The sequence below is a fragment of the Portunus trituberculatus genome, chromosome 15, assembly GCF_017591435.1.
Source record: "Portunus trituberculatus isolate SZX2019 chromosome 15, ASM1759143v1, whole genome shotgun sequence".
In the NCBI taxonomy this organism is placed as follows: domain Eukaryota; kingdom Metazoa; phylum Arthropoda; class Malacostraca; order Decapoda; family Portunidae; genus Portunus; species Portunus trituberculatus.
The window spans coordinates 18,803,629-18,815,946 of record NC_059269.1 but is presented as its reverse complement, the minus strand read 5'-3'; the positions used below and the strand labels follow the sequence as shown (position 1 = coordinate 18,815,946).

At 41.6% G+C, this 12,318-nt stretch overlaps 1 protein-coding gene across 3 annotated transcripts; it reads right to left on the bottom strand.

Moving 5' to 3' along the window:
* Window positions 1-357: 357 nt before the first annotated feature.
* On the bottom strand, window positions 358-11,368 carry LOC123504082. 3 transcript variants are annotated; one of them, XM_045254372.1, is made up of 6 exons: window positions 11,224-11,301; window positions 9,449-10,283; window positions 5,512-6,787; window positions 4,977-5,421; window positions 4,499-4,581; window positions 358-1,070 (listed from the first exon to the last, which is right to left on the bottom strand). In XM_045254372.1, exons 3-6 carry the CDS (start codon window positions 5,614-5,616, stop codon window positions 795-797), a joined length of 909 nt encoding a protein of 302 aa, XP_045110307.1. In that variant the 5' UTR covers window positions 5,617-6,787; window positions 9,449-10,283; window positions 11,224-11,301; the 3' UTR covers window positions 358-794. The 3 variants fall into 3 exon arrangements, with proteins under 3 accessions (XP_045110307.1, XP_045110306.1, XP_045110308.1); XM_045254371.1 differs by lacking the exon at window positions 9,449-10,283 and having other exon boundaries at window positions 11,224-11,368; XM_045254373.1 differs by lacking the exons at window positions 5,512-6,787; window positions 11,224-11,301 and having other exon boundaries at window positions 9,449-11,217.
* Window positions 11,369-12,318: the final 950 nt, after the last annotated feature.

The window sequence follows — 12,318 nt, the reverse complement described above, 5'->3', positions numbered from 1 at the left end:
CATGAGATAGCAACGCATTTCATAACACGAACCTATGATTACTTATAAAGTATCGTATGTCGCTCCCGCACCACATAAATAGAAAAACATGCACACATTAACTAAAGGAGCTACAAACACGCTAATGACGCCTGTTCCTCTGGTCTTGCAATGTTTACAAATAGCTATCAACAATCATTCTTTGTCGTCTATGCCTCTAAAGGAAGGAAGGGGGAAATACTTACGTGTGAAAATTTTTAACTTAGTAGTCTCTTAACAATAGTTCTTATGAGAGTCCAAGGAGGATTCCGGTAGTGCTGTAGAAAGAAATGGAAGCGGACTGACTACGTATCAGTAACAGGATATTAACATTCAAGAAAACATCTCTTATTTATTTATTTATGTATTATTTGTTTATCTTGTCATTCTTAGTATTTTCAATGCTCTTTCATCAAACAACACTTTGTTCCTTTTACATCACCTCCTCCTCCTTCCATATTACCTTAATGAAGAGGATATTAACTCATTAAGTCATTCAGGGAAACAACCATCTCTCTCTCTCTCTCTCTCTCTCTCTCTCTCTCTCTCTCTCTCTCTCTCTCTCTCTCTCCAAACGGACATCCTTTCCGTTACACTTCTATAGATAGACAGGCAGGCAGAGAGACAGACAGACAGATAAATAGATAGATAGACAGACATACATATGTGTTAATAAACAGACACCGTTCCTGTTATATTGCATAGATAGACACAGACAGATAGACATACTCGTATAGACAGATAATACAATATTCTTGGCGTAGCTTGTTTTGTTTTTACACTTGTACTGGGATTTCCGTGACATCCACCCCATCTACAGTGTAATCCGTGATGGAGCCTTCAGGGAGCAGCGGCTTGTTCAGCTCCACCTTGAGGGCGTGCATGTAAGATTTGACCACCGCCCACGTGTATAGCGAGAGGATGAAGTAGGCGATGGAAAGGAAGAGGTGCGTCAGGGTGGTGAAAGGAAGTGGAACAAGGAGTGTAGCCAGGATCAGTAAGTTGTGGAAACCCGTGAACGCTACCCATCCTTGCAGCAACGTCACCGAACTCTGAGTGGGAGGAAGTTCATGGGAGATTAACAGCAATATTAACACGTTAGAAATATGTAAAATAGATAAATAGATAAGTAAATAGAACAGATATCAGTTGACAAGAAAAAAAGAAAGAAAAAATACTCCTTTATGTAATATGAAATGCATTGACGCTTAAAACAGCAAACATTTATACCTCATCAAATTATGAGAAGTGTAACTCCTACACAACTTTTCAGCGCATTATGTGGAAAACTGGACATAGTTTATTGTTATTATCTCAAGTGTGTCTTCATCATTACGTGGATAGTTTAACAAGATTTCTGAACCGCTGTTAGGAAATGTACGTGTGAGGACTCGAATAATAATCATCTCTGTGACCTTTGAAAATGTTTCGTTTAAGAGATCAAGGCGTTCAAGAATATAGTGCTTTAAGATTGTTTTTCCTTGCGACATATGAGTGTAGAAGGTTAAAGAGGCAAGAAACGAGAGGACACACACACACACACACACACACACACACACACACACACACACACACACACATTTTTCTCCCATAAAATAAGTTAAAACTCAACTCCTTGCATGTCTGAACTTTATTTCTAGGTCACTGAAGAAATAAACGATTGGTTCTGTGGACAAATTTAGTGATGTTTAAGACAACGATGTATAATGCCACGAAAAGCAGCGGAGAAACGGACACGTCTCTAGTTGCCCATCCATCCTTCATTCCCTGTCGGCACTTGGCTCAGGCAGAAAGTAAACACTGAGGAACAATAAGACTTATTTCCTTCGCCACAGCTGTCGTTTCTTCCTGCTCACGTGACTCAGAACCCAAACAACTTAGAACAAAAAAGCAAGCTATCTTTCTTTCCCAGTTGGAGATTAGCCAAGGATTCACTCTTGAGTCAGCTCCGCTATATCCTCTCCTTGTCTGCGCCTGTCTCAGCTAATCTCTGAAGGAGGTATAGGAAGTATAGCTGAAGCATGTGTAATGTGTAATATCGACCATGGTACCCGATGTCTATTCGTGTGTCAAGGTAAAAGGAAGGATAAGAGAGAGAGAGAGAGAGAGAGAGAGAGAGAGAGAGAGAGAGAGAGAGAGAGAGAGAGAGAGAGAAACAGTGATCGTTTAATGGAATGGAACATGAGTCATATTTTTAAACCTACCGGACTCATAAGCACAATTTTTAAGGGCTACGAGGATGATTTTTTTTTCTAGGACTCTCATGTTGTTTTGGCTTTCAGATTTCAGATACTTGTTGATCTATCTCTCTCTAAAAAAAAAAAAAAAAAAAACACGCCTGAAATCTCTGATAATTTTTTCTAGAGACTGTAATCGAAGTAAGACTAGGGAACTTTTGAAAATACGAAACCTAATGGGGGAAAGAAACCCTATAGGGCAGTATAGGCATTGATCAATGACCTGGGTGTAGACATGTGAGGGAAGCATTGTAGCGTATTCTGAAACACTGTACTTTCACCACTACTATTTAAAAAGGCCACAAAAAGAAGTAGCTGCGTTCTTATAAGTGTTTGTCTTATAGGTATTGTAAAAAATCTTGTTGATCTGTCACTAGAACTATGAAAACACCCTTAAAAAAAAAATCCGTATAGCTTCAACTAGAGCCTTTTGAATGCAGTGAATGTGCAGCACAGAAATGTTTCAGAATACCGTAACAAGAACGGAGATAACATGCAAGGAGTTAAAATGTTGAGAGCGTAACTGAACATTGTCGCGCTGCAAATATTCACTATCCCCACTATATGATTTGCTCTTGATTAAACCCTTGCACTATTAGACTACATTTAGAAACATTGCATCGCCGTACCTCTCTCCACTACTTAAAAATGAAAAAAGACTCTAAATGAAGTTACAAGGGTTTATAGGAGTGTTATCATGCATGGTTCTAGATTTCTATATCAATATCAGCTAAGATACACTTGACAACTGGGCTATATGTTTCTATGGCCTTGGAAAATAGTCGTAGTGAGAAAGCTAAACGTTTTAAAATACGGATTGTTGACAGAACGGGAACGTATACCAAGAGTTGTAACATTTGCTCAGAAGTTACACCATTTCATTACCGGAGAGTCTCGTCTTTACTAGCGTTTCTGTAGCACGACGAAGTTACGTTACGGTGTAGTCTTCGCGTGGCACCATCAAACATGGGATGACAGAGGGCGTGGCAGTGATTTTGGTTTGTGGAAAGCGAAGGAATGAGGTTTCTAGGTTGTAGTGTGTTTATGCGATCCTTGTTTACTCATAACAAAGAGGAACTTCGAGACCGTCCAATGTAAACAAACAGCAATGCGCACTAACAGCTGTTTGATGCTGTCAAAGCCATTTCAGTGTTCTTATCTTCTCGATACCGCCGGAGGATTTTATCAAAGCTCAGCATAATGCTCTCATAACCTAAATGTTAATAACTGTTCGGTGGTTTTGCTGTCATTCGTCTCAAGGTTAGCGTGTGTGTGTGTGTGTGTGTGTGTGTGTGTGTGTGTGTGTGTGTGTGTGTGTGTGTGTTTCACTGTTTGATCTGCTGCAGTCTCTGACAAGACAGCCAGACGTTACCCTACGGAACGAGATCAGAGCTCATTATTTCCGATCTTCGGATAGGCCTGAGACCAGGTACACACCACACACCGGGACAACAAGGTCACAACTCCTCGATTTACATCCCGTACTTACTCACTGCTAGGTGAACAGGGGCTACACGTGAAAGGAGACACACCCAAATATCTCCACCCGGCCGGGAAATCGAACCCCGGTCCTCTGGCTTGTGAAGCCAGCGCTCTAACCACTGAGCTACCGGGCTGTATGTGTGTGTGCGTGCGTGTGTGTGTGTGTGTGTGTGTGTGTGTGTGTGTGTGTGTGTGTGTGTGTGTGTGTGTGTGTGTGTGTGTGTTGTGACTTTTCAGCAATCACATGTAAGTTACTGATGTACATAAGGTGTAAATTTTTGACATTTGTCAGCTCTTTTATTGGAAAATAACGTACTCATTTGACTTTCTCCCAGATAAATCAAATGTATATATATATATATATATATATATATATATATATATATATATATATATATATATATTTTTTTTTTTTTTTTTTTTTTTGCAGGAGAGAAGCCAGCCAAGGGCAACAAAACATTAAAAGAAAAAAGGCCCACTTGAGTGCTGGTTTCCTTAAAGATAAATGAAACATTAACCAAAATTAAGAAACAAATATCTTTAAATATGGATGTCAGAACAAGTAGAATGCTCAATAGCAATACTGATCTTCATGAAATAATACTAGAATATCTTTACCATAAGAAGTAAATATACCTAACATATGATATAGTCTATATAATCAATCTAATCAGTCTAAGGAACATAATGAAGATTTTATGTCTACTGTCAGAGCTGCTCCTTCTGTTCCTCCTCCTCCTCCACGTGCCCCTCTTCCTTACCGTGAAGACACCCACCAACACGCAGAAGGATAGGATGAAGTAAACACCGGAGTAGGCAATGAAGATTCCTGCCACCAGGATTACTGAAGGAGAGAGAGAGAACCAAGTGAGTCTTTTGTTCTTCGTGCCGCTCATCCTCTTCCTCCAACTCTTGTCAACATTAGTACTACTACTACCTCTACTACTGTCAGAGAGAGAGAGAGAGAGAGAGAGAGAGAGAGAGAGAGAGAGGCTCCATGGTACATACACATACATACATACATACATACATACACAAGAGTTACGCATTATACACACTAGCACTAAATATAGATCGCAGGAGGGGAGGAGTTATCTTACTCTCAGCTACTGGTCGTGGTTGTGGTGGTGGTGGTGGTTAGATATAGAATTCACAGGTGTTTGTTTATCTTCAAGAGAGAGAGAGAGAGAGAGAGAGAGAGAGAGAGAGAGAGACTTAACTATCTCACTAGCCACTCACATTTCTCCTCACTGTACACCCCAAGGACTTCAGTCTCTGGGTCAGGCAGCCACGGACACTTTATCAAAAACATCTTGGTGTCGTTAGTGATAGCAGTACTGTTACCGTCTGGGGACCCAATTCTACTGCTGTTACTGATGGCACTGCTGTTACCCTCCATTGCATCAACATTACCACTGTCACTGTCCATAGCTGAAGCCTGCTTGTCATCGTCAGTGCCACCAACATCAGTGCCAGACGCCTCTAGGCACCTCACTCCCTTGTTACCCTCCTCCAAGTCGTCCTCAGGCTTATTGAAGTCCAAAACGACCTCGTCAGTGAAGGTGTCGTTTAGCAGTGTTTGGGTGATGTTGGTGGTGTTGGTGGTGGTGATGGTGGCAGTGGTGTTGACGGGGCATTTCACCAGCATCATCACCCCGGTCATCACCATCAGAGCTTGCCACACCTGTTGAATAAGATGGTACAGTTGTTATGAGAGAGAGAGAGAGAGAGAGAGAGAGAGAGAGAGAGAGAGAGAGAGAGACGTAGTACATACCAGAGAGAAAAATCCGATAACGATAGCTCCAGTTCTGAGAGACCATCGCAGGCAGCAGTTATCAGTAGACCAGTAGTCCAGATTGGCCCTGGTGTTCATATACATGGTGACTGCTGGGTAGTCTCCTCAGTGCCTCTCCTACATGCCAAGCGATGACACACGCACGCTTGCTCTCCTGTTCCTCTTCTACTGTCTTTTTCTAATTTTAACTAATGGATTTCACTGGTTTCTCCTTTTTTCTCTCTCCTTTTTTCGTTTCTGCTCGATATTTTTTTGTCTTTTTAGTGCTACATTTCACTGTTTCTTTTCTTTTTTCTTGTGATTAGGTAAGTTTTGTGCAGTTATTATCAAGTTTCGTTGCTGTCACTGCTCTTTCTTGTCTTTTAGTTGTCTTTTTCCTTTTTCTTTGCTTTCTTGTTGATCTTCACTTTTGAGTTTCACTGTTCGTTCTCTTCCTTTTCTATCAGGTATTTTTTCTTCCCTGTTCACTTTCAATGTTGGCTTTCACTGTTCTTTCTCTTCTTTCTCGTCTTAGTATTGTTATTAGCTAGATTGTTTTCCTACTTCCTGAGTTTACTGCCGGGTAAAAATTTATCGTCTCCTTGGCAGCTAAATATCGTTTCGCTTCCTCTGAGTTTTATTGCTGTTTCACTGTTTTTTTTCTGTCATGCTTGTTGTTATAAGCTAAATTTTGGCATCCTGTTCTGCTGAGTTTCACTGCTGAGTAAACATTTTTCGTTTTCCGTTTTGTTAGGTAAGTTCTGTTTCCTTCTCGCCGATTTCCACTACCGAGTCACTGCTCTTATTTGATCGTCTTATTATTGGCAGCCACTTAGCTCGGTGTCTTTTCCCTATCATCACTCCCTACTGGATCTCAGTGGAGCTTACTGAGTGCGAAGTACCAGTTCTCAAGAGTCTCGTTTATCATTTGGACGCCGATCGCTCCTTAGAAGTTATGTGTGTCTGGAGCGTCTTCTCTGCCTTTGTTTTGTCGTCTCTGCTTCCTTCACCACCTTCTTGCGCTCACTTGGTTTTGCTGAATTCTCAAACCCGCGCTAAGTTGACGTTATAAAATTATCCAAGGCCTTTACTTTCTTTCCTTTTCATTATTTAGAAAGACTAGAATGTGTTTTCTCTTTTCTATCACTGTTTTAATACCTGGGCCGTATTTTTAAAACATTCCGGAGTGCTTTTTCGATAATGTCATCAGACTCTTGTTAAATTAAGTTACTGGAATGCTTCAAGGGTGTCTTCATGATTTCATAACACTTGGTTGCTGAAAAAAAGAAAAGAAAAAAACGGAGTCATCAGTAAGAGAAAGAAATATTTAGGATAACTTAACTTATCATCTCAGTGACCTTCAATAACAGTCTTAATAAGGACCCTTTTCTCTTTCCTTCATTCTTTACTTTCTACCCTCACGTTGCTGCTATGCTCAAGACTCAGTTCACTTTCTGCAGTCATTGTGAGGGAACGAGCTGCATAAGAATATAGCCTTTCTTTCCTCCCGTTCTTCCCTAATGTTACGGCTTTGTTAGAATTTTGATGTTCTCTCTGCTATTCAGAAACAAATGACAGTTCGTGTGAGGGAACAAATTGCACAAAAAATACGGATCTTTCCTTCCTTTCTCTCGTAATATTGCTGCACTACTCAAACATCGCTCCGCATTCCGCTACTCAGAGAATGAACGCAGAACCCCACTAATCATGATGCGTTGTGCATTTTTACTTCATCTACTTCAGTGATGACAGAGACAGTATTCCGTTTTCTTAGAGTCGCTTTCCCTGACGCTGGCCTCGGTTGGCGTCAAGCAGGCTTACATGTCCCCTCTCGATGCTGCGAGTCACTATTATATCAATCGATTTTGATGTATTAGGAGTGTGGATAGCGGCAGAAAGAACGAGAGAAAAACTGAGCTAACATGCCGCTTTCCAAAGAATGTTACGATATTTTGAAAGTTAACCACTGTTGTTCCTGAGGTGTGTAGAGTCACCATTGTTATATTAATCGACTTTGACGTGCTAGGAGTGTGGATAGCGGCAGAAAGAACGAGAGAAAAAAACTTGGCTAACATGTCGCTTCTCAAAAGATGTTAAGATATTTTGAAAGTTAACCACTGTTGTTCCTAAGGTGTGTAATGCTTCTCTGAATGTGGGCATGGGAGCAAAGTATGAGAGAAAAGGTGTGATTAACGTATATCTGCTCCTGAAAAAGAATGTTAAATCTAAGACATTTTGAAAGCATAGCCGGTTTCGTTCCTAAGGAGTCTTGATGCTCCTTTGAATCAGGTATAGGGTGTTTCATTAGTGCTGTTAGAGTATACGTGTATTTACATTCATTTATGACTTTTTTTCCTATACATTCAAGATAACTGATATTCCTGCCATCTTTTTTATCTTTTCATTTTGTGTAATGTAACTAGTGGTAGCGTAATGGTGTGTTTGTGTGATTTGATTTTATTCTCGTTAACTTTGGATTCTCGCAGCTTGTCATTCACTCGTCATCATCATCATCATCATCATCATCGCTATCTTTAGTGTTTTCTGAGTGATATTTTGTCAGTCACACGCAACAGTAACTCCTGAAAAAAAGTTGAGTTTGTTATTATTATCATTATTATTATTATTGTTATTATTATTATTATTATTATTATTATCATTGTTACTATTTTCAGTATTATCATTGCTGTTGTTTTTTTGTTTTTGTTGTTATCATTATTATCATTATTTTGGTAGGAGTAGTAGCAGCAGTAGCAGCAACAGTAGTAGTAGTAGTAGTAGTAGTAGTAGTAGTAGTAGTAGTAGTAGTAGTAGTAGTAGCAGCAGCAGCAGCAGCAGTAGTAGCAGATGTAGTTGTATTATTATTATTAGTAGTAGTAGTAGTAGTAATAGTACTAGTATAGTAGCATGAGTAGTAGTAGAGATTTAAGTTGTGTTCTCTCTCTCTCTCTCTCTCTCTCTCTCTCTCTCTCTCTCTCTCTCTCTCTCTTTTCGCTTTTTTTCTTCCTACATGTGGCAGCAAAGAAAATACAGACATAATAATTGATGAAGACCACGTTTTGCTAGACACACACACACACACACACACACACACACACACAGGTGACACGTGGAGACAATTAGGGCAGTACAGGATATCTCTCTGGACGCCACGTTAAGAGCACAGCATTATTATTCATGTTCCATTTGTCTCGCTGCGGGAACCTGTGTGTGTGTTCAGCGGTGGAGGTTGATAACAATTAAGATAATGCGCCGCCCTTCTCGCGCCTCCTCAAAGCTAAGAAGATAAAATAATTGACAGACAAATAATTATAAATAAAAAACGAAGGAGAAGGACTTTTTTTCTTATTTTTCGAACTGGAAAGTGTGTTTTGTTTTGAATTGATTTGACGTGTTTTCATATTTATTCTGCTTACTATTTGTCGATTTTATACAGCTTCAGAAACTTATGTGTGGGATTAGAATAGTGAAGACTCTGGCCATTATTTTTCTGACCTCTATAGACCCTTCCTAATGTATATAAAATCGTCTAATCATACCCAAAACTCGTAGTAAAAATGCGTTCCAGTACTGAAGAGGTTAAACGTTAGTGAAGTCATGCCTTTTTGCACAACCTAAAAGTCAATACAGGGAGGAAAAGTGACACATGAATTAGAAATGTGTTTATCAATTACAAGAAATTTATATACATACAGTATGCAGTTCTTTCTGTTCTCGACTTGTAGAATTTCCTTTCTTCCATTCTACTTATAATGCTTCTCCCTCCCAAAAAATGGTATTTTTAATAGGGAATGAAAAAAGAAGAAAAGAAAACGCAGTCAGTTAGATCCATTAGTGTCTTAATGCTCCTCCTCTAAGCGATCCAAATGGTAGTGAAGGAAAACAGAAAGAAAGTGGCAGGGAATTCGGTTATAATTAAGAATGATGGAATGATTACCTTTTGGACAGGAGTGTTTGCCTTTGTTCTTCCTTTGAAGTACGATGCATGAATGATAAAAAGGCAGGCTTGATTTTACCGGCGTCATGAAAGACTTATCGAGGCAGAAAGCACATTGTTTTCAAGACAAAAGGGGAATTTCCACCTTGGCAGTTTGGCTCTGAACACGGGAAGAAAGAACAACAGCTGCGATGGTGTCTAAATGTGGAAGTTGGTGTATTTTTTCTTCCTTTGTTTGTCTTTAAAGGTTCGGGTTGCCTAAGAATAACTAAGGCTTGGCTCTTAGTCTCACGTGGTTGCTGCATGATTTCTCCGGACATGTGAACGAGTGCTCGGGAGATGCCACAGAAAAGAAAGAAGGAAAATCTTATGGCAACTACCAATTTCTTCCGCTGTTCCCAAGTGACTGAGGTTGGCGTGAGTCAACTCCCGTAGTCACTTCCACCGAGTTGTGCGTTTCTCTTCACTCTTCATCCTACCGATTTGCTGACAGTCTCCTTGCAAATTCTGACAGTCTGTAGAGTCCTAACATATCACAGGGTTTCAGACAGAGGGAAAACACTAAACGCAGAGGAGAAGAGCGTTGTAAGTTTCTCTACTTCTACATGATACTTCAATGTTTTCTGTCCGCATTTTCTCTCATTCTCAGCAAATCACGTGACTCAAGATAGAGGGAAAACATTACATGCAGAGGAAGAGAGTGTGGTACGTTACTCTATTTTTGGTCAAGACTACTAAGCTTGAGTCTTCTCCAGTCTCGCATCTCATTTCTCTCATTCCTTGTTATTGCACTTCGAGTCCGTTTCAATTTTTTATTCTTTACTTTCCTAGAACACTAACGATACGTTCTTTTGGTGAATAAAGAGAAGAAAAGAAGAAATGAAGAGTTTCGTGTCTTTTCTTCCTTACTGACACTTACTACCTCTCACAGAAATGGCGGGAAGATTTTGTAGGAGTAATGACAGTCTAAGTAAGGAGCAGATCACAGCACATGCAGACGAAGGTAGCGGAGGTATGTCCACGGAGTCTTGAGAACAGAGCGTTTGGGAGGCTTTTCTTAGCAAGAAACTGAGCGGAGCAGAGAGAGAGAGAGAGAGAGAGAGAGAGCTTGCTTTAACCTCACGTTTGGGACTTTATTTAGACAGACTAGACTTCTGGCTTTCATTTATTTTGTTGAGTCATAATTAATGGTGACTTCGTGACCACTCGTGTGTGTGTGTGTGTGTGTGTGTGTGTGTGTGTGTGTGTGTGTGTGTGTGTGTGTGTGTGTGTGTGTGTGTGTGTGTGTGTGTGTGTGTGTGTGTGTGTGTGTGTGTGTGTAGCAGACCATCCTTCCATTAAGTCTTGTACAAAGATCATCATCAGCAGAGGCAGGCGTCATGCTTCCACTGCCTGGCGCCTCCACCACAACGCGTCACGCAAAGCACGCCGGACTTGCTCTCCCTGACCCTCATGTACAGACACTTTTATCTCAACTTTTTCACAAGTTCAATCTCATTTTTTTCTTCTCTGCCGTACGCCCAATTCACATACCACACCTCCTTCTCCACCTCCTTCTCCTTTAGGAATGAAGTTTAACTGTTCAATTCCACGTCAAGTCAATCTCTGTAAGCTGGTCCGGGTGCCGAGGCGGCGCGTCCATCAGACTCTGACCCCAACCCGTCTGTCTCGATCTAGCATGAAGCTTATAATCGTGTAATGGAGCGAGCTGATATGACGGCAGCTCATCCCGCTCCGACCACCTCTGTGGCTGTCTCACTTCGCCATGTACACACCATGCCACACTCCAAGCTGCCACCACAGGTCTATGGAGAAACCGATGCAGCCACACCGCACTAAAGGTAACGCCAAACTGGCCCAGGTGCAAGACTGGGTGGATGCCCCAGCCTCTCCGTCCCCGAGCCCCGAAAGGCGTGCCAACACTTGAGAGTGCCAAGTGTTACTCCTCGCTCGTGAAGTGAAGTGCGGAGGTCGCTAATTATTTCGGGACTATTAGAAGGTCCTTCCCTCACTAATGGCGGCAATTAACATGGTATTAAGAACGTTTTTCCCCCAGTTCACGAAGCAGCCTGGCAAGGAGCATACTGGTGGGGACTGAGTGAGTGGCTGCGTGAGGCAGCGGGTCACGATCCAGGCTCTCGATCAGCTACCGACTCACTCGGTGCCTCGCCTCGGAGCACTATCAGATGGGCGGTCCTCTCACCCAGCTACCCTTACACAATACAAACATATCTTTCAATCTTAACACATTTTCATTTTTTACTTTTATATGGCCACGCACTGAGAAGGAGTTTGTATTGTGAAGCAGACACCAAGAGCTCCCTTTCTTTGCCGCCTCCCTTTCTTCTTGTCTTGGCCTACACCTAGCTAAGCTGCATCCCTCACAAGGTTCATGCACTCCCACTCTCTCTGTATCTTGTCATTAACCACTGGCAGCAACAACGTCTCTGTATCATGCACACTGAAATACCAAAGTAATCAGTCAGTCAGTCAGCCAGCCAGCCAGTCAGCCAGGTAGTCAGTCAGCCAGCCAAACAGTTAGCTAGCCAGCCTTCCAACCAATCAGCTAGCCAGCCATCCAACCAGCCAGCCAGTTAGTCAGTCAGCCAGCTAGCCAATTAGCTAACTAGCCAGTCAGCCAACCAGCCATGGCAAGGCTAAGGGGAATGCTTGGACGCTGCAGGAAACAGAAAATCAGATCACGAGAGCAGTTTATTGACAATGACTAGAGTGTCAAGTGAAAAGTAGACAAAATAGTCATCCTGCAGCACCAGGCGGCGGGTGAGGCTGTAGCTCAGGGCGCGGTTCTCTTCAAAAGCGGCCTCATAACACTGCGTCTCATTCTCAGCCACACTGAAACACGCACATTT

What these genes read in the sequence shown, in the direction of transcription:
- LOC123504082 (XM_045254371.1), bottom strand. Translation starts at nt 5,616, where the DNA reads ATGTATATGAACACCAGGGCCAATCTGGACTACTGGTCTACTGATAAC. An exon ending in TTATCGGATTTTTCTCTCTG is followed by an intron (nt 5,422 to 5,511) that starts GTATGTACTACG and finishes CTTATTCAACAG; the next exon opens with GTGTGGCAAGCTCTGATGGT. An exon ending in TGTTGGTGGGTGTCTTCACG is followed by an intron (nt 1,071 to 4,498) that starts GTAAGGAAGAGG and finishes CCTCCCACTCAG; the next exon opens with AGTTCGGTGACGTTGCTGCA.